This window comes from Pyrus communis, chromosome 11 (assembly GCF_963583255.1).
Source record: "Pyrus communis chromosome 11, drPyrComm1.1, whole genome shotgun sequence".
NCBI lineage: Eukaryota > Viridiplantae > Streptophyta > Magnoliopsida > Rosales > Rosaceae > Pyrus > Pyrus communis.
The window spans coordinates 25,096,842-25,115,541 of record NC_084813.1 but is presented as its reverse complement, the minus strand read 5'-3'; the positions used below and the strand labels follow the sequence as shown (position 1 = coordinate 25,115,541).

The 18,700-nt window shown below is 38.8% G+C and overlaps 4 protein-coding genes and 1 pseudogene across 4 annotated transcripts; 2 read left to right on the top strand and 3 right to left on the bottom strand.

Annotated features, from left to right (window-relative positions):
• Nucleotides 1-1,969: 1,969 nt before the first annotated feature.
• LOC137749407 (CASP-like protein 4A1) lies at nt 1,970-4,100 on the bottom strand. The gene is made up of 3 exons (XM_068489501.1): nt 3,580-4,100; nt 2,970-3,105; nt 1,970-2,164 (listed from the first exon to the last, which is right to left on the bottom strand). The coding sequence occupies exons 1-3, from the start codon at nt 4,098-4,100 to the stop codon at nt 1,970-1,972; spliced, it is 852 nt and encodes a 283-aa protein (XP_068345602.1).
• A 1,233-nt stretch (nt 4,101-5,333) lies between these two features.
• LOC137708116 (protein farnesyltransferase subunit beta-like) lies at nt 5,334-9,126 on the bottom strand. Its single transcript, XM_068447108.1, has 14 exons — nt 8,905-9,126; nt 8,484-8,570; nt 8,249-8,354; nt 8,067-8,102; nt 7,823-7,905; nt 7,667-7,720; nt 7,505-7,556; nt 7,272-7,336; nt 6,970-7,026; nt 6,674-6,746; nt 6,454-6,540; nt 6,214-6,376; nt 5,943-6,046; nt 5,334-5,800 (listed from the first exon to the last, which is right to left on the bottom strand). Exons 1-14 carry the CDS (start codon nt 9,015-9,017, stop codon nt 5,564-5,566), a joined length of 1,317 nt encoding a protein of 438 aa, XP_068303209.1. The 5' UTR covers nt 9,018-9,126; the 3' UTR covers nt 5,334-5,563.
• Nucleotides 9,127-12,717: 3,591 nt separating this feature from the next.
• LOC137707489 (formate dehydrogenase, mitochondrial-like) lies at nt 12,718-15,163 on the top strand. Its single transcript, XM_068446366.1, has 6 exons — nt 12,718-12,951; nt 13,146-13,317; nt 13,691-14,231; nt 14,380-14,504; nt 14,589-14,701; nt 14,790-15,163. Exons 1-6 carry the CDS (start codon nt 12,859-12,861, stop codon nt 14,901-14,903), a joined length of 1,158 nt encoding a protein of 385 aa, XP_068302467.1. The 5' UTR covers nt 12,718-12,858; the 3' UTR covers nt 14,904-15,163.
• A 771-nt stretch (nt 15,164-15,934) lies between these two features.
• Nucleotides 15,935-16,904, top strand: LOC137707851 (uncharacterized protein At4g28440-like; annotated as a pseudogene).
• Nucleotides 16,905-17,127: 223 nt separating this feature from the next.
• On the bottom strand, nt 17,128-18,465 carry LOC137707850 (photosystem I assembly factor PSA3, chloroplastic). Its single transcript, XM_068446778.1, has 3 exons — nt 18,045-18,465; nt 17,630-17,794; nt 17,128-17,531 (listed from the first exon to the last, which is right to left on the bottom strand). Exons 1-3 carry the CDS (start codon nt 18,456-18,458, stop codon nt 17,205-17,207), a joined length of 906 nt encoding a protein of 301 aa, XP_068302879.1. The 5' UTR covers nt 18,459-18,465; the 3' UTR covers nt 17,128-17,204.
• Between the last annotated feature and the right edge of the window lie 235 nt (nt 18,466-18,700).

Sequence of the window (18,700 nt, the reverse complement as noted above, 5' to 3'; positions counted from 1 at the left end):
CCTTGTACTGTTTAGCCTAGTTTATGACCTTGGAATGAAATATATCGTCTTTTTATCAAAAAAATGTATCCCACATTTGAGTTTTTCGTAATAAAAATTATATGAAAAGGCAACTTGTTATATAAGTAGCCGTGCGTGTCAATGGATCTTCTATACTAGTAGTAGTGGATGAATCGTTTTCTAAAATAAGGTTTAATTTCTTTTTTAGAAGAATAAGCACGGTTATTGCTTTGTCGCAACATTCCGTCGGATTAGGCTACTAACTTGCTCGTTAGAAGTACTTAAGGAACAAAAAAATTAGTCATGAAAAGATAAAATATGGAAATCATTTGTTAGAACATTGTAGGCCTTTGAATTTTGGTGAAATACACATAGTAAGAGGTGAGGCATCAAAAGTGCAAGGGGCAATATGACTACTCTAGTCAACTAACCCAACCACCTCCAAATCACAAACTAATTATGCATTAACGAAAATGGGGAGAGAAAGAGGTTGACAGCTTGGCAGGGGTGGAGATTAGGGATTGTTGGGTGGGCTAGATGAGATTTGGTTTTAGGGATATGATTGGATTGACAGAGACTTGTAAGACGGGATTTGTAACTTATGTATAATGATATGTTAGATAATTCATTCTATTGTGGATTCATAACTCATTATGTCCAGTCTTGTCCATCTAAAATTTTGACACAATAAACAACGTATTGAACTCAAGTACATTTTAATTGATCACAACCTATCACATCTAGCCTACCAAATGTCGCCTCAAAGTCCTCGAAGTAGCCAAGCATCCTCTTGAAATGAAATCAACTGGGTTGAGAGATGCAGCAACCACCTTGATCAGCGCCTGGTCCTCCTATATTTCAGGAACAGCCACATTCGGATCGAACTTCAAAACTTCTGCAGAATTTCCATACTCTGAGTACACCCACGCCTTGTTTACAAATGGCACGGAAACCAGATCACTTGAAGCTGCAGCAGCCATTGATGCGCTGCAAAACCACAAAAACTTGCAAAGGGCCGGAAAGGGTTGTTGTTGTTGTTGTTGTGAGCAAATGAGTGAGATATGGTCACAGTCTGAGATCTTGACAGCGTGTAGTTTGGTGGCGAAGGAGAAGGATGCGGAAGCTCGGTGTTTGCCTACGTGGCCATGCAAAGAAAAAGTTCCAAACCTTGCATCTAGATGCATTGTTATTTGAGGTTCATCGTGTGCGACAGCATGTTATGCATTTGAAGTCCTCTTTCTTTTAGTCAAATCTGACATCACGGACTTTATAGATAGGAAAAGAGACCGTAAAACTAGCGTTGAAGTTCTCCTCCTTATTTTTCTTATCATAAATTTTCTTCCTTATTGCTCACACCTACAAGAAGAAATATAAGAAGAAAAAAACCGACAGTTTTCAAGTTACTTAGCTCATTTGCAAATCCTTACGTAAGAAATCTCTGTAGTTTAAGCGTTTTTCAGTGAAAGTACTAATGGTAAAATCAAATCAAAGTTTTAAAACTCACGTGCACTTTAATATTTTTCAATCGAAACTTCACAATCATGTCATCAACACAGACCTTCATTTCTCCGAGAAGTAAGTCCACGTTATGTTTCTCATTCTCTTTGTTACATACAAATGGCCATCGGTATTGGAATTGAGATTTGGCCCAATCGATAAACCAATTTTCATGTTGAATGGTAGGTCTAAGTCAGCCGTCCAACCAAATACATAAAGGGATACCCTACATTCGATTCCACGTGAATAGGGCCGTACGAGACTTGAATGTAAGGATACCTGTACGTATGAGTTTTTTGTGGGACGGCTAACGTGGAATGGAAGCTAAAGAATTTATCCTAGCCTAAACATAATTTTGTGCCAAATCATCAATGAATCATGACGCAGATGCAACACAAGCATAGCTTTCTCCACATAAGATAAAAGTACATCGCTTTTTCACCGTCCATCTATAACTAAGTATGAAGAAGAACTAGATGGATTTTAGAGTACAAAGGGTGTAACCAGAGATGAGGGAGCTTGAGGCAAAGGCGACGAAGGCAAGGAAGGACAATGCCACGGACGCACGAGCCATATCCGGGAACTTATCTTTGCCCCAGTTCGACTCCCAGTCGTCAACCCGAATCGCAGCCGACGAAGACGCCGACATCAAAAGGTAAGTTAAAATCTGCCATGCCAACCAAAACCATTCAACTAATAAGTTTCACATAACATAACATAGAGGATACAGCAAGTAATCAGAATGCAGAATATGTATTGGGTTTTTATTTTTACGCTTCGAGAATCCGCGACCACATAAAAACAAGGATACAAGTGCAGATGAACAAAATTACAGGAGTGTGAAAATCGTTGCCCTTCTGTATGTTGTACTAATTTAAGTTGTTTAACATTTTTAAGCAATCACACAAGTCATTCCAATATGTTTGCTTTAAGATAGAGTGAACCCAAGCTAACAAGGTTCTCCGCTTTGTGAGGGTCAGAGGTGACCATCTATCGTACGCAACCTTACTTTTTCTTTACAAAAATGCTATTTCCACAACTGAAATCCGTGACTTTACCGTAACAAAGAAGTAACTTTTCCGATGTGCTGATGCTAATATGTTTGTTTTAAGATATTCTAAAAAAATATGAACACAAATGGAAATGTAGAATCATTATTGGGCAAAAAGGCTAGTAGAAAAGGTATAAAAAAAGGTGGAATAAAAAAAAAGTCGAGAACCAATTGATCCAATATTATCTCATGATGAGATTCTGTTTGGATTAGAAGAGAAATTTCAATAAACCGTTATGACAACTCTTACACCGAGAATGATACTAAAACAAAATCCCATTGAGTTTTTTTGTGAGCACAGTCGGACAGTTTGGGTGATCCGGCTGCCTTATACAAATTTTTCAACCCTCCGAGAAGGCAACAATTTCTGGGGCTAGATTAGGTAGAATAATTAAGTATAATATTAAAATTAATCACTTGCCTGATCCAACAAGAAATCAAGGTAATAGCGGAGATGGTGCTGGATTACATGCTTTCCACTGGTGAAGAAATAGGTTAAATCATAAGTTTGCAGCCCCGAATACACAAATCCTATCACATTCACTGCCAAGCAGAACCTGCAAATTCACGTCAAATTCACAAATCCAATTAATAATCTTCTTCCTTTTTAATATCTTCCTCAAACCCACTATCATTTTTGACCCCAAAAAACACTAATAATTCAACAAAATTAGAAATGGTGATTGCTTTTCTTAAAACCACTTTTGCTTAGAAGCGTTTATATTAGAAGTGATTTTCTTTATAATCTAGGAAACGTATTTAGTATTTCTGCTAAACATAATTAGACGGCTTTTTTATTAACTGAAAACACTTTTAGCTCTTCAGAAAACATAAATTGTTACTATACAATAGGAGTAAACATAACAAAAACGAAAATACCACTGTAATGATATACGATATTGTGTTATCCAAGACAATCACACACTTTCATTAGACTACAAAACGAACGGCTGTGTGTAATTGACTTGCATGCCGTCACGGTCATATTTTCGTTTTTTTCGATATCAGTGCTTAACTGACAAGTGACAAACCTGAACTCCTTGTAGCGATAGAAGGAATCTAAAGCCCAACCCTGGTTCTTGTCAGCCGCCATGACAGAGAAAGAGATCAAACACAACGCAAACCCAGAAATCCTTAACCCAAACAAAGCCCTCCTCACCACGCTCTCCCTCCTCGGCCTCTTCAGCATCGACAACTTGGGTCTCAAAGTTTGAATATTTACAACCGAACCACCACCGATTCTACCGCCACTCTCTTCCCGAACCGCCGTGGTCCCATCAAACCCATCTCTGGAATTGGGACCCACAACCTTGGGCTCAGCCCTGAAGGACTGGGGCGGCGCAAGCTGCGGCGACGCCGGCTTGATGTCTGCAGGTGCGACTGTGATTTCATAAGCGAGAAAGGTTTGATGCGTCGAGGAGGGTGTTTCTGGGAAGCTCTGCCTTTCTTCTTCTTCCTGCTCCTCTTCCTCTTGCACTTGTTTTTCGTTGTGTTTTTCTTCTTCTTTGTGTTGTGGTGGTGTATCTGGTTGGTCGTCTGAAACTGTTTCCATATTTTGGTGTGGACTCTGAGTCTCAGTCTCAGTCTGAGATGGGTATTCCCCTACATCTACAATTTGACGGGTTTTTTTTCGTTTCTTCAAGAAATTAATATGGAGTGACCAAAAGAAAACAAATCCAACTTGTCGCTTTCTCATTCCCCGCACAGAAGATACCCACGTATAACGAGAGTTCGACTCGCGTTCAATTTTTAAGCATAGATGCCTCGTTTGGAAAAGTTTTTAAAAATGATTGAAAGTTTTTTTTTTTATGAAATTAATTTTGGATTATAAAAATATTTGGAATTTCTGCTAAACGTATTTAGACGATTTTTTATTGACTAAAATCCCTTTTAGCTCTTAAAAAACACAAATTGTTACAATATAACAAGATCAAACGAAACAAATATAGAAATACCATTGCAGCGGTATGTATTGTGTCATCCAAGACAATCACACATTTTTTCAAGGACCCGTTTAGATTTTTACTAATGGTTTCAAACACATTTTCATAAAAAAACGTATCATTTCTAATCAATGACGACGTTATGTGTTCTACGTTTTTCGTAATTCATATTACAGAGCTTTTGGTTTTTGATACAGTCACGATGACGTCCTGGCACAAGGTTAATAGCAGCATCCGAAACCAATAGTTGATTGCCTCGTATTTTAAACTTTCTTAAGCAAGCATTGCACAATTGGGTTGAAGTTTTCGAGTCCGGATCCTCTTAGTGAGGATTCCGAAGATTCGTAAATCATTTCCATTTATCATACATCGTGTGGTCAGAAATCATTTTAAATATTTTTATTTAAAAATAAACATAAACAGTACTTGACAAAAATTGATCGCACAATGTACGATAAACGAACACAATTTACATATTCTTATAATTCTCACCAAAAAGATCCAGAGAGAATTCTGTTGGAAAGTTTTCCTCCTAAACTTGTTCATGTTGCTGTCGTGGTTGGTATCAATGGGACCACCAGTGACACCCCAAGCGCTAACTGCTCCACAAATGGTTCTGGGCGGTGGGGAATAAAACCTGCTAAAATCAGTTGAAAGCAGAAACAAGTAAAAGGGCAACCGAAGCCAACAAGTGAGAATCAGGAGAGGAACGTTTATCATAAACCGCCTTATTCTTGCTTTACAAAAAAATTGTTTTCACGACTCGAACATGTGATCTTTATGTCACAAAAGAGCAACATTTCTATTGACCTTTATGTGACCTTTATATCAAATCGATTGGATTAATGCAGTATTAGATTATTTCTTTGTCATTAATAAGAATACACGATACAAGTACAGAAACATCAGCGAAGACTATGCCCTTAATTATTAATGTTACAAGCCTAAATTATGCATCATTCATCCAGCCCTTGAGCAATCCGAAGGCGGCCCCGCCCAACGAGCCTTGGCCAGACAGTCACGTGGTGCGGGCGTCCGGACCGAAGAACTCCTCCGCCGAGGAGTTTATTGCTCAGTCTCTTGTAAAGAATTCCCTTGCTTCATGGTATTTTTCTAGGACAACATTGAAGAGGGGATGAATTGGTTCCAACAAATTGGGATAGGGACCCATGACTGCCCTAGGCAACACCGGAGAGTCTTCGTCGTTCGACCAAATGTGTTGACATACAGAAAGACCACTTAGACAGTAGCATGTGTGGTAAAAGTCTCTCGATTTCCCGGGTTTGTCTTTCATTCCTCCCTCCCCCTCCTGCATTGACAAAATCAAATTGATATGTAACTCGGAAGTAAGAAACTTACAAATCAGAAATATGACCGATTAAGATAACATTGCTTGAGATGTATCTTGCATCCAGTAATCACAGTGTAAAGTTCTATCTTAAATATCAAACCTGTGAGCATAAAAGTATATATTGTTGCAATGCGATGCTGTGAAAAAGTGGCTCCGATATTACAGGCCTCTTGAGAAAATCATAGCCGATATCATTCAAATTCACTGCACACGAAACATTTAGCCATGCATATAAGAACGGGAAAATTGTAAATTTATAAGATAACCACATAACACATAAATTAGAAAATATGGGTTTAACGAGGTGAATCCGTTCTTGTAAAGGATAGATGGACAAAATCTTAAATACGCCCAAGTCGCTGTCAGCCTACCTCCTGGTGATGTAGTGCCTTCAAAAAATATCCCCTCTTCAGATATATTAGATGTTGTAGAAGTCTGTGCGCCATCCTTGGTACACTGCCCTCCATCATCCCGAAGCGTGAGTTGTTCATCAATAGTTGAACGTACTCTTTGTAATATTGGAAAAACACCTCCCTGGTCACTGAATAGTTAACATAATACATTCAACTATGATTGAGAAGGATCCTCAAGGAAAAAAGACAAAGAATCACCTGCCAGAAGGAGTAGCAACCGTCGACCAATTTATTAGTCCTCCCCTGAAATCCACACTCTTTCCCCTGTCGAAATGTCAACCAATCCTAATACAATAACAAACGACTCAAAAAGCAGAATAAAAGCAGATAAACAAATAACTAAACAAATTTTCACATTTAGAAGCAGTTATAAATATCTGTAATCTGCATCGCACGAAAGAGATGAAAATTTTCTTACAATTAGTCCAGGCAAGTCCAAACGATTGACCTGATTGATTAGAACCATTGTAGCTACCCCACAAAAAGTGTACCTGAAGGGAAAGAAAAAAAATCGGATCTAAGAAAGGCTCCAAAGGAATGCACACATATATTTTGACATGTAAGCGAATGGAAAATGGAAAAGGAAGTGAAAATACATCGTCTTAATATTTCACATGATTTGACATTAGTAGTATATGCAATCTTCCGAATTCGTAAATGGGAAGAACATAAAGATAGGCAGGCAAAAAATTGACATGTAAGTCTGAAACATACCCACCATGGGCTTCAGCACCAGGCTCCCCAGAAATACCACCTTCATACGTCTGACAACTGCAAAGAGAGGATGTTTAATTTAACCAAGATATAATGCCATTTATATCAAGAAGAAAATCTTCAGTCCATGACTTAATGCAATCAAAGGCAAGAGAAAGAAAGTCATTAAAAAACAGATGTGGAAGAATCAAGGACGATTGGGCAAGCACTCCACAATAGCACAACAACAATACAATGCATACTTCAAAATATCAAACAGACCTAAATTTATTTTCAATAAAATGAATGACTCGGTAAGCAACCTTAAGATGAAGCTTCCAACATTTTGAACCAGTTCATCATCCAAAATGTTCAAAATGCTTGCTACCTGCAATGATGAGTAAAATTGTCATGATGAAAATTAAGCAAGCATATAGCAAGCCGGTAACAAAGAACAGAACTATAATGCATTAGAAAGGACGCTCAGACTAGTACTCTGCGCCAATGTATTTGTGTTTGTGTGTGTATGTGTGTAGATAGACAGAGAGAGACTAACAGAAACCGCAGTGTAGCAAGCCCGGACATCAATTTCTCCACCATCATGCATCCTAAGAAGAAGTAATTAGTGATGGTAAATGTACATCAAAGGTATTGAAATGATCATTGTACAAATAAGTCCTCAAACTATAGAACCACACAAATCAATGTGATATCTAACCTGAAGCCTCCGCTTGGATGTTTCATTTGCCGCAAAAACTTGTAAATTTTACCTCTGAAAAGGAAAAAAAGAACATGTCAAATGACTTCCAGAAGGCTATGAACTGCAGTGTTGTGAAAAAGAATTTTTTCCTTAAATGGAGCATAAACTGATCACCTATTAATTGATGAAAGCGCCTCCTCACCACCGAGAGTTATAAGTGCATTAACTGCAGCGTAAGTCGTTGCAAGATGTGGCATCTGAGAAATCAAAGAACACGCTAACAATTGTAACCAAAAGAATGCAAAGCACTATGTTGTATAAGCCTGGTCAAGCTATCACAACTAACACCAGCAGAGTTAAACAAAGAGATATCGATATTGGAAGCCACAACGTCAAATACCGGGGCCAATATACTTGCCTGTCCAGGTCCGCCACCATATCCACCCTCTGGGTCCTGGAAGCAAAACACAACTTCGTGACAATCTAAACATACCATTCTATGATAACAAAACACTAAATATCACTGTTTTCTTTGTTCTTAGTGGTGAAGCAAACTAAAACACCGGCCCTTCATTACATTCCAATCGATTATTCGCAAACCTGACAACGGCTTAGAAAGTCAATGGCATTATGTTCCAGTACATCGTCAACAGACTCCTCTAGCAAAGCCAATGAGTGCAGAATCCAGTAACAAAGCCAAGGCCGACTGCAAACAAATGTACACAACAATTGAACATGCCATAAAAATCAAAACCCCAATAAAAAATAAAAAAAACCATGAAATTCAGCTCAAAAATCACCACAGAGAGAGAGAGAGAGAGAGAGAGAGTTATACTTGGCATCCAAAACGCAGAAGGAGGAAGGGAGTCCTCTGAGGCCTCTGGTTAAATACGCTATGTGACTATCACGCTGAAGCTCAATCCTTCAAAAACCAAAAACCCAACAAAAGTAAAAGAAAATAATCAAAATCTACAACAAGAACGAACAACAACAAAAAAACTTTATCCCACTAAATAGGATCGGCTCTATAAATCTTAGAACGCTACTGCGCTCGGTTTCACCAAACTTCTACAACAAAAACGAACAATTAAAAAAAAAAAGAAAAAAAAAACCAAGTTCGAATCTCCTTCCTGCAGTTTAATTAGATTAGTTTAAAGTAGAATATCGCTCGTATCGAGAAAAAAAAACAAAAGGGAAATTCTTTGTAAACCCGAAGGATTGACTGAGAGTGGAAAGTAGGAAGCTTTTTTTCTTACATGACGGATTGGGCTTTGGGTGGGAGGTTGCCGAAGATTCCGTAGATCCCAAAGACCTGACTCTCCACCATCCACTGATCGCGCTGAGTCACGGTGGCGACCGGACTCTCCATCTCCGCCGTCCTCCGACTGACTTTCCAATAAATTCACCGTTCTGCAGTTCTGAGCTCACCCCACTTTTCTCCCGCACAAACAGTGAGCCGAGCCTACTGACCGGGAAGAAAGAACCGAGTTTAATTGGGCTTAGTTTATGTATCAAAGTCACGAGCTGGGTTCCTATATAAAAAGCCCAAATGTTTTGGGCTGTCAACTGAGTGGATGAGGTCCGTTTTGGATCAGCCGCTTTTTGTTATAAACCGCGGCTAGGTTTGATTGTTTGGTATGAGCCTTACAAAAAAAAAAGATTCTCGTCGGATCTTCTTTATAAGTATCCCTAAGATCTTCTAATTATATTCATTTATGGTATATCATGTGATCAATTTTTGTCAGTTAATGTTTATATTCAATTGTAAATAAAAAAATTTACAATAATTTTTCTAAAAGCGCTTGTAGCTATTTTAATAACACATTTAAACGAGCTCTAGATTGTTTTAACGAATTTCTACAATTTGTAACACTCGTTCTCCAACAATTTTAAAAACATTTAAGAGATTTTCCAAATCTCAGTGTGGTTATCTTTAGACTTTTTAATTCTACATCTTAAAAAAAAAAAATTTGTAACGTCGTTATCAAATTATTTATAATATTTTTCTTAAGTGCACGGTTCGTAAAAACTGAACGATTGCATTTATGACAAACATTAAAAGTTATAAATTATAGGGGTTCAATTCGATTTTGCAAACTTTTTCAAATATGGACATCAACGTTTTAAAAGATGGTAGGCGTACGTCTAAGTGATTAAGATGGGATGGTCTAGGTAGGGTTGATGCGTACTAGGTAAATTTAAGTAAATTTATTTATATCGTATAAATAAATGTCCTAATTATGTTCAAAAAATACATAATTTCACTGAGATATATAAATTGAAAAATAAAATGACATACAAATTAAAGTATTAGAACACATAGAAAATATGATAACAAGCAGATAATGAGTGTTCATCTAATTATTCAACAAGTCTCTTATAATTTATTAAACAAAAATAAAATGCAAAAAGAAAGTTGTCGATTTCTGTTTAAGTGAGAGTCACGTCGTCACGACTTAAGCGGGTCTAGGCAGAGAAGGCATGCTAGACAGATGCTTAAGGAGATATATGATTTTTTAATTTTCAAATGCCTAAAAATTAATCAAGCATTGACCATTAACGATTAGACGTGATCTAGACGATGGTAGGTGAAAATTTTTAGGACATTAAACTTGTCGTGATGCCACTTTTTTGGGTACGTTGTCATTCCCGCCGGCAGGATGCCACCTCCACAAGATAACTTAAACAATTTTGTATTTGCCATGTGGTCCAATTATTGGATGTATCTTCCACGTAAGTGAGTGGATTAGGATTATGGTTTTGTTGATTACTATTTTGATTTCCTTTAATAATTAATCAAGTTTACGTTTTTATTTTCTTTTTGTCAATGTGCATTTTTATTCATCATTCTTAAACGTAGTGCTCACAACCATATCTATTATTGTTTGATGAATTTAAATTTTAAAATTTGTGTCTAACAACAACATAGATTTTAAAATTTAAACACATCTAACTGTTATAAATTTGATGATGAGCATCACCATTATTTGAAAAAGTTTTTTATTATACCGGGAATAAGGTGCAGTATATCAAGTGTTTCAAAATAATTTATTGAAATTATTTTATTTCAAGTATCCAATCAATTATTTTATCATTTATGATACTTGATATATCGAGTCATGTTTCTATTCATTACATTAGAGTGGCGGCCAAAAGTATTGTCTCTGTCGAAATTCAAGTTGGAGTTGAAGACCTCAAATGAAATAGTGAACTCCTGCCCCAAGTGTATACCTTGTCGGGTAAGTGCCTTTGGCGCTTGGGCATTTTTTGACCAAATGCAGATCACGTGTGCCCACCAAATTACAAAGAGCCTTTCACCACTTCCACGGGACACAACCACCAAATTTCCCCGCCCCGCCGGCTCGAAAGCCTCTTCAGAATCACAAAGGGGACAAATTGAATTTTGATAAATCTACTCTAAGAGCAAGTATAGTGGGAAGACAAGGGTTAGGGGCTAGATGCTTTATTTGACCTCTTAATATGCAACTATTCATGAAAATTAGCGCTCACAAAATTTTGTTGTTTTAATCGTGTGAAAGGCTAGGGGCTAAAAAGTGTTAGGTGATTTGGTTTCGTTGGTTACCTGCAGTGCCCTAAACTGTCCTCTAAAAGTGTTTGGGCAAGACTTGAGGCTAATTTGGCCTCATAGGGAGCCTTGGATTCCAACTAGCCTAGGCTGATAGAGAGATATTTCAGTGTGACCGGTACACGAGGTGATATATCACGTGTTATTATACAAATGGTAGGAAATGTGTGCTAAAAAGTTAATAACTTGAAGCACTTCCATCGTGTGCTCCAACCTGAGGGACAGACATAGGAATAGGGCCAAAGAGCTCGAGTGATGAAGCCCAACATGTGCTTGCGAGCGAGCTTAAGCAGGCCCGAGGGAGAGGTTGGACACAAGTCGCCAGCCCGAGCGCCCGAAAGGAATGTGACATGGGTTGACGTCAGGATGATGTCAGCCATGTTTTTTATATTTTTTTTGCATTAGGCGCGTGGATGCGTGTCATCCGACAAAATTTCAAGCTTGGGGCCCGCGGCGCACATGGAAATGTTACCGTTGGGGAGGCCACTTGGCTTCCCCACGTCCGTTGGATTTCAACGGCTACAATTTCTAGACCGTTGAATTCCAACAGTAAAAGAAATAATAAAAAAATCTTATTTAATATCAACCGTTGGATCTGATATCAATAGTCCATGTTATTCGCCCTTATAAATAAATTAAAAAAAAGAAAGAAAAAACAGTTTAAAAATCAGAAATCTTACAGTTGTGCCACGTGGCACAATTTGGAGTGTTGGAATTCAAAAATTTTTAAATCCAACGGTAGAGATTAATTAGGTGAATAAAAAAATAAAAAAATGTAAAAAATTAAATAAAATCCGAAAAAAATGATTTTACTTTTCTTTAAATACCTTCTCATTATATAGAGGATTCATAAAGGATTAGGTTGTAGATAATGTCATGTGGCATGCTGTCATTCGTTAAAAATTTGATCGAAATCTATCCCCAAAGATTATAAATTGATTGTAACACGTGGCGCGAAATGATTGGTTAAAAATCTTATTGGAAATATATCCTCAAAGATTATGAAAAGGTAATGACACGTGGCACGACGACATTGGATAAAAATCTTATCGAAATCTATCACCAATAATTGTTTTTTCGGATAATGACACGGGGCGCAATGAGAACGATTAAAAATCTTATCCAAAATCACAAATTAAATTATTTTGTATTATTTTATAAAAAACAATATTAATATTTTATTACCTATTCCCAGGGCTATTCAATGTAGGGATGGAGATACAAAATGTAGTTACTGTTCACTAGGTGAATTAAATAGTGAATAGCCTGGGGGCTTTTCCCACGGTGGAATTGCTCTTAAAAAATAAATTTTCTACTTTTTCTATTAAAACATATGGTGTACTACTTGTGTTTCTATTACAATTAAAAATTTCTCGAGATTGATGACGCGAAGGGACAAATAATAAAAAATAAGCATCGAGATGATGAAGAAGAGAGAAGCTGGGATGGACTGTGCTCTCTTTTTATTTGCTTGTCTATAAATAAATGGGCAGAAGGCTTTGAGTTGCACACAACACACACACACCCCTTCCTTCTCCTTCAGTTTTTTTGTTTTTAATAATTATTTCAGACAATTTTTAAGCATCATCTGGCAAACCAATTAGCAGGGAAAGCTTAAGAATCCATGGCGAGTAAGGGTGTGATTGTTTCTGCAGTTCGAGCTCTTGCTTCATCAGGAAGCTCAGCATCATCAGCAACTTTCACCAGGCACCTCCATGTAAGCCACTCCATAATTTCATATATAATTCAGCTGGTTTAATTGCTGATCACCTCTTAAAAATGCCACCTTTAGCTTATGGGGCGATTGCGACTAACCAACTGAGCTACAAGTCCTTTTTTTTTTATTATTATTAAAAATTAATAATCCAAATTTTGGGTTGTGTTGAATTGATGTGGTTTTGGTATGAGCAGGCATCTGGTGGAAGCAAAAAGATTGTTGGGGTGTTTTACAAGGCAAATGAGTATGCAGAATTGAACCCCAATTTTCTGGGTTCTCAGGAGAGAGCTTTGGGGATAAGGGACTGGCTGGAATCACAGGGCCACAAGTATATTGTCACTGATGACAAGGATGGACCAAATAGTGGTTAGTAGTTACAAAAAATTGCTTCTTTAAGGCTATAGTTAGTTTGAAGACGTGGGTTAGGCTAGTTGGCCATGGTAGTATGGCCGCCCACTGCCCCCGAGTTGGATCTACCTTCCTCATAGATTACAAGAATATCGCTTTGCCAGAAACACGAAAGAAAAGGCTACACTTTGCTGATTAATGTGATTGATTAGTGTTGGTTAAAAGCTTTTAGACTCAATTATGTTAAACTTGTCCTGCTAGCATGTATGTGGCATCAAAATTTCCCTAATCACTGACCGGTAACTTGTTAATTTGACAAGTTTTTCGGGTTTAAGATTAGTTTTTGTTGGGCTTTTAAGCTGATTTTTCCCTTTTGGTGCTGTTTGTTCAGAACTAGAGAAACACATTGAAGATCTTCATGTTCTCATAACAACCCCCTTCCACCCTGCCTATGTCACGGCTGAACGGATCAAAAAGGCGAAGAATTTGCAACTGCTTCTAACAGCCGGAATTGGCTCTGATCACATTGATCTGAAAGCTGCAGCTGCTGCTGGTTTGACAGTGGCAGAGGTCACGGGAAGCAATGTGGTTTCGGTTGCAGAAGACGAGCTCATGAGAATCCTCATTCTCGTCCGCAACTTCGTACCTGGGTATCAGCAGATTGTAACCGGGGAATGGAATGTTGCAGGTATTGCCCACAGAGCTTATGATCTCGAAGGAAAGACAGTGGGGACAGTTGGTGCTGGACGCATTGGCAGGCTTTTGCTCCAAAGGTTGAAGCCTTTCAACTGCAATCTTCTCTATCATGATCGTCTCAAGATTGACCCCGAATTGGAGCAACAGACTGGGGCAAAGTTCGAGGAGGATCTGGATGCAATGCTTCCGAAATGTGATGTTATCGTTGTCAACACACCGCTTACTGAAAAAACAAGGTATTTGTGTCAAGGCTGATCTTCTTACTATTTTATTCCATTCGTTGATATTGTGACTCGGAGATGTTTGAAAAGATGGAACTGCAAAATGTAATACTATTCAAGCAGATGGGAATCAAACTTAATCAACGTTGATCTTGTGACACAGAGGACTGTTTGACAAAGAAAGAATTGCGAAGTGTAAGAAGGGAGTCCTGATCGTTAACAATGCTCGTGGGGCAATCATGGACACGCAGGCTGTTGTCGATGCTTGCTCCAGCGGACACATTGCAGGTAACTCATGATCAGGTCAATGTTAGTCGAATTAATTCTGTTGATTTTTGGCTAATCGTTTCATATAATTGTATGATTCCCCAGGTTACAGTGGTGATGTTTGGAACCCACAACCAGCTCCAAAAGACCATCCATGGCGTTACATGCCAAACCATGCTATGACCCCTCATATATCCGGTACCACAATTGACGCACAGGTACATTTATTTTCAATAATTTTCTCCTTTACGCTCGTGGTTTCACTTCATATGTTCCCACAACTGAAATCCATCATGTAATGTGTAGTTGCGTTATGCTGCTGGGACGAAGGATATGCTTGACAGGTACTTCAAGGGAGAAGAATTTCCAGCACAAAACTACATTGTCAAGGACGGTATATTAGCAAGCCAGTACCAGTAGTTCGGTGCTCGTGATGAAGTCTGCTACTTCGTGTTCGCTTGCAGACGCTGACGATGGTGTAGGTCCATATGAATAATGTAGCCAAAAGCTTTCAACTTTAGGGTCTGTGCACCCAATGTTTTTATCTTCTTTGTTTCACCGGTTGTATGGCCGTATAGGGCACCGGTTTAATCTGAGCATGCGTCACTATGTCTATGTGAGACTTGTGAGAGTATTTTCCCTTTCAATAATAAGAACTTGTTACTGTTCTAGTTCATAAATGGAAGAGCATTAACGGAATTTGTTATTAGCGCTACAAAATGCTCTCCGCTCATAACTTGGAAAGAGTTTGTAATCAAGTGCTCAAAAGCATCATCTCTATTCCGAGGTCCAGAGTTCGATTTTCTCTTGGTCAATATAGTTGTATCAAAAATGAAAAATTGCTCAAAACTGAAGCTTGAACGGTTGAACTTGTTCATAAAAATAGAAAATTCAATCTGGACCACACGTCCATTGAATTGGAAGACGTGTACAAACAGGATCTGCTCATGAAAATGTGGAAGATCAAACGGACGTTGGTCCGGTAACCTTTCGTTTCAAAAGGCGATTTCGACGGTCACCAAATTCCACAACCACACACATACTCTCACTACTGTAAAGAACCAATTTCATCTCTCTCTCTCTCTCTCTCTCTCTCTGGATCTGCAATTTGTTGTGTGCGTGTCTCTCTCTCTCTCTAAACGGTAATTCCAAAGCTGAATCCTATCTGCATTTTCTTAGTTTTCTAGCAAAAATTCATCTGAAGAGGGATAAAGGTTCTTGCTTTTTTAGCTGCTGAATTTTTTTTTAAAATTTTCTATTTATTTTTTGTTCTGTTCATCATCGTTCATTAAAGGCTACATCCCAATTGAGAATGTTTGACTAATGGTGTAATTTGTGACTAATTACAAAAGGCTAAATGTTGCATCTTTATGGCCATTTGTGACTAATTGAATTTGTGACGTTTTGTTCTTGTATCTTGTGGCAAATGTGGTTAAATTTGAGTTCTGGATTCATGTTTGTATTGGTTAAGATTGTTCGAGGTTGTTCGGATTGTTGATGTGTTTCTCTGTGTTGCGTTATCTTAGAGCTTTTTGTTAGAAATGGCGGAAACAAGACCGGCAAAGAGGAAACCTGTCTTCAAGAAGGTTGAACCTTGGTTGTGAAGGTTGTTAGTTCGAAGATGGTGATGCAGAAGGCCCGTCCTGATGGAATCCAAGTTCGTCAGATGAGGATCGCGGAATGCTTGGTTGGAGATGAAACCGGAACCATCATTTTCACTGCCAGAAATGATCAAGGTAGTGTCTTTTATCCGACATTGATCTTTGATCTTATCTTGATTTTCCGGCGTCCACATTTTTTACTTTTGTTGTTGCTGGATTGCACAGATTTTAGATGAGATTGTTCTTAAAATGTCTTTAAATTTCCTGTGGACAGTTGACTTGATGACAACCAGTGCAACTGTAATCCTGCGCAACTCGAAAATAGACATGTTCAAGGGTTCTATGAGGCTTGCTGTGGACAAATGGGGTCGAGTTGAAGTAACCGAACCTGCCAGCTTCTCCGTGAAGGAAGATAACAACTTGTCACTGGTGGAATATGAGCTGATCAATGTTAATGAACTGGCTAATCCTGGTGCTGGTGAAGTGGTTAACGCTGTTTGAAAAGTAACCTTTGCTAACGCATTTCACATCCCCGCTTGGAAACAGATTTCGATCAGCATAAAGATATGGTTTTTCTGGTTAATGAGGTGGTACATTGATATGTAGCTTTTCTCAGTGCCTGCCTAAGAAAGTTTCTTGTTTAGCAGACGTCGTGGAGCTATTTCTACGGGAGTCTACTGGTACGAGGGGAGCCATTGCAACTCTGGCCTACTACAGAGCTGGTAACTCCAATCAAATAGTGTAAAAGGAACTTGCTTTTCTTTGATTTGTATTGGGCTATGAGTTGTTGTTGTTATCAGATTATCATATGGTTATATGCAAGTGGAGTTTCTGCCCTACGTTTTTTTCGTCGAAGTAATTTCCCTTCCATCCCCTACCGCCTTGTTTTCGGAATTTTGGTTGGCTGGCGAATCCTCGATTGATAAGTTATGTTGTATGTCGTATTTTTCTTGGCTGGGAAACAAGCAGAGGGCCAACAGCTAGGAAGGTTTTCTGTACTTAGTTGTTTCGTAAACTTTGAAACAAAAACTGCGAATCCACGATTAAATGATAAACTTGTACTATCATTAAATCTTGAATTTCTTTGCTTACAAGGTACAAGTGAGGAGAAGCACTTCAATCAAGTGTCTCTATCTCTATTTTGTTGAAGGAATTGGAGGTCCTTCATCTGCATTTGAACAGCTTCTTTCGATAGGGGCTTTGGCTCTCGAACGCTGCCATCAGTACTTCCATCCGATACTTTCTGTGCCTTTTCCTTAATAATCCGTTGTAGCTCAGACCGCTCAACGGATGGATAAACAGCCCTAAGCATTACATTTAGAAGTCTCTCATCTTCTTCTTCGATAGGATCCTTCCCGAAGCAACAGAGGTAAATCCCTTCAAGAGCTTTCTCAACCCGAATCTCCATAGGGATAATCGGTGTAGGAGCCTTTAGTTTCGCCCGTCTCTGCATTTTACATACATCATTTTTAGTTAGAACCATGAACAAAACTTTGAGCCACACATAAGTTGACATGATCAAAACTTCGAACCAACCAAACCAACCTCTTTTGCCTCGTTGATCAAGGAAATGAAATTCTGCTCTTCGAATTCGATATCATTTGAAACACGCAGCCTCGCCGCCCCTTCTAAAATCTCTTCGGATTTCAGAAGTCCGGCACCAATGGCTGCTACCCAACAGCACATTAGAACATACAGAGGATCCCCTGCCTACACAAAACATCAAAATCCGACTCAAAACTCATCCATTTTTCCAAACTCAATCGCAAAGATTCACATTTCACACAAAAACACAAATTTAAAAGTGAGCATATGACTAGGTGCTTCCTCAGGAAACGCTTCCAAGTGCTTTTCTAGGAAGCACTTGAATTTTTAGTAACATTTTCAACAAACTGCTTATGCACAAAAGTGGTTTTTAAAGAAGCATTTCCAAACGGGTCTTTAAAGGTTCGATCTTTACCCGGCCTCGTCGATCTTGGAACTCATAAAAAGCTCTAGAATCATCAGTAGTGCACTTCTTCCCCACCCGCCTCCGAAACTCTGCGAAATCAACGGTGTCTCCGCCGAGGCCTCCTTCGTCGCTGAGAATCCTCGCTATCAAACCGACAACCGGGAGTGAGCCGATGACCTTGCTGGCGAAGCTGGAGATGGAATTTGGGTTGTCCACATAAGCTTTAACGGACAAAAATCCACTTGAGCTTGGGGCTTTGGAATTCTTCTGTCTCGTGGGGTCGCCATAGATTTGGCCGAGGTATAGCAGAGACGGCGAAATGGGGTGGCGGGAAGGGTTGCTGAGGTGGTGGTTTGCGGCGGTGGAGAGTTGGGGAGTGAAATTGGATTTGAGAGAAGGGGAAGTGGATGATACAACCACCATGGTTGCACAAGTGGAAGTTAATCTCGTTGGTCATTGATTGGCCTCCCGTTTATATACGTTATCTTATCCCCTGATTTGGGTGAGGCCTAAAGAGAAATGTGGGCGGGCCGAGCCCAATAAAAGGCCCATCATTTCCATGTCCAAGCTACCAACTTCATTTACAAGTATAATTATAATTTTTTTTTAGTACATTGATATTTTTACATTAAGAGAAGGGGGAGTTCGGCTAAGCTACATAATGG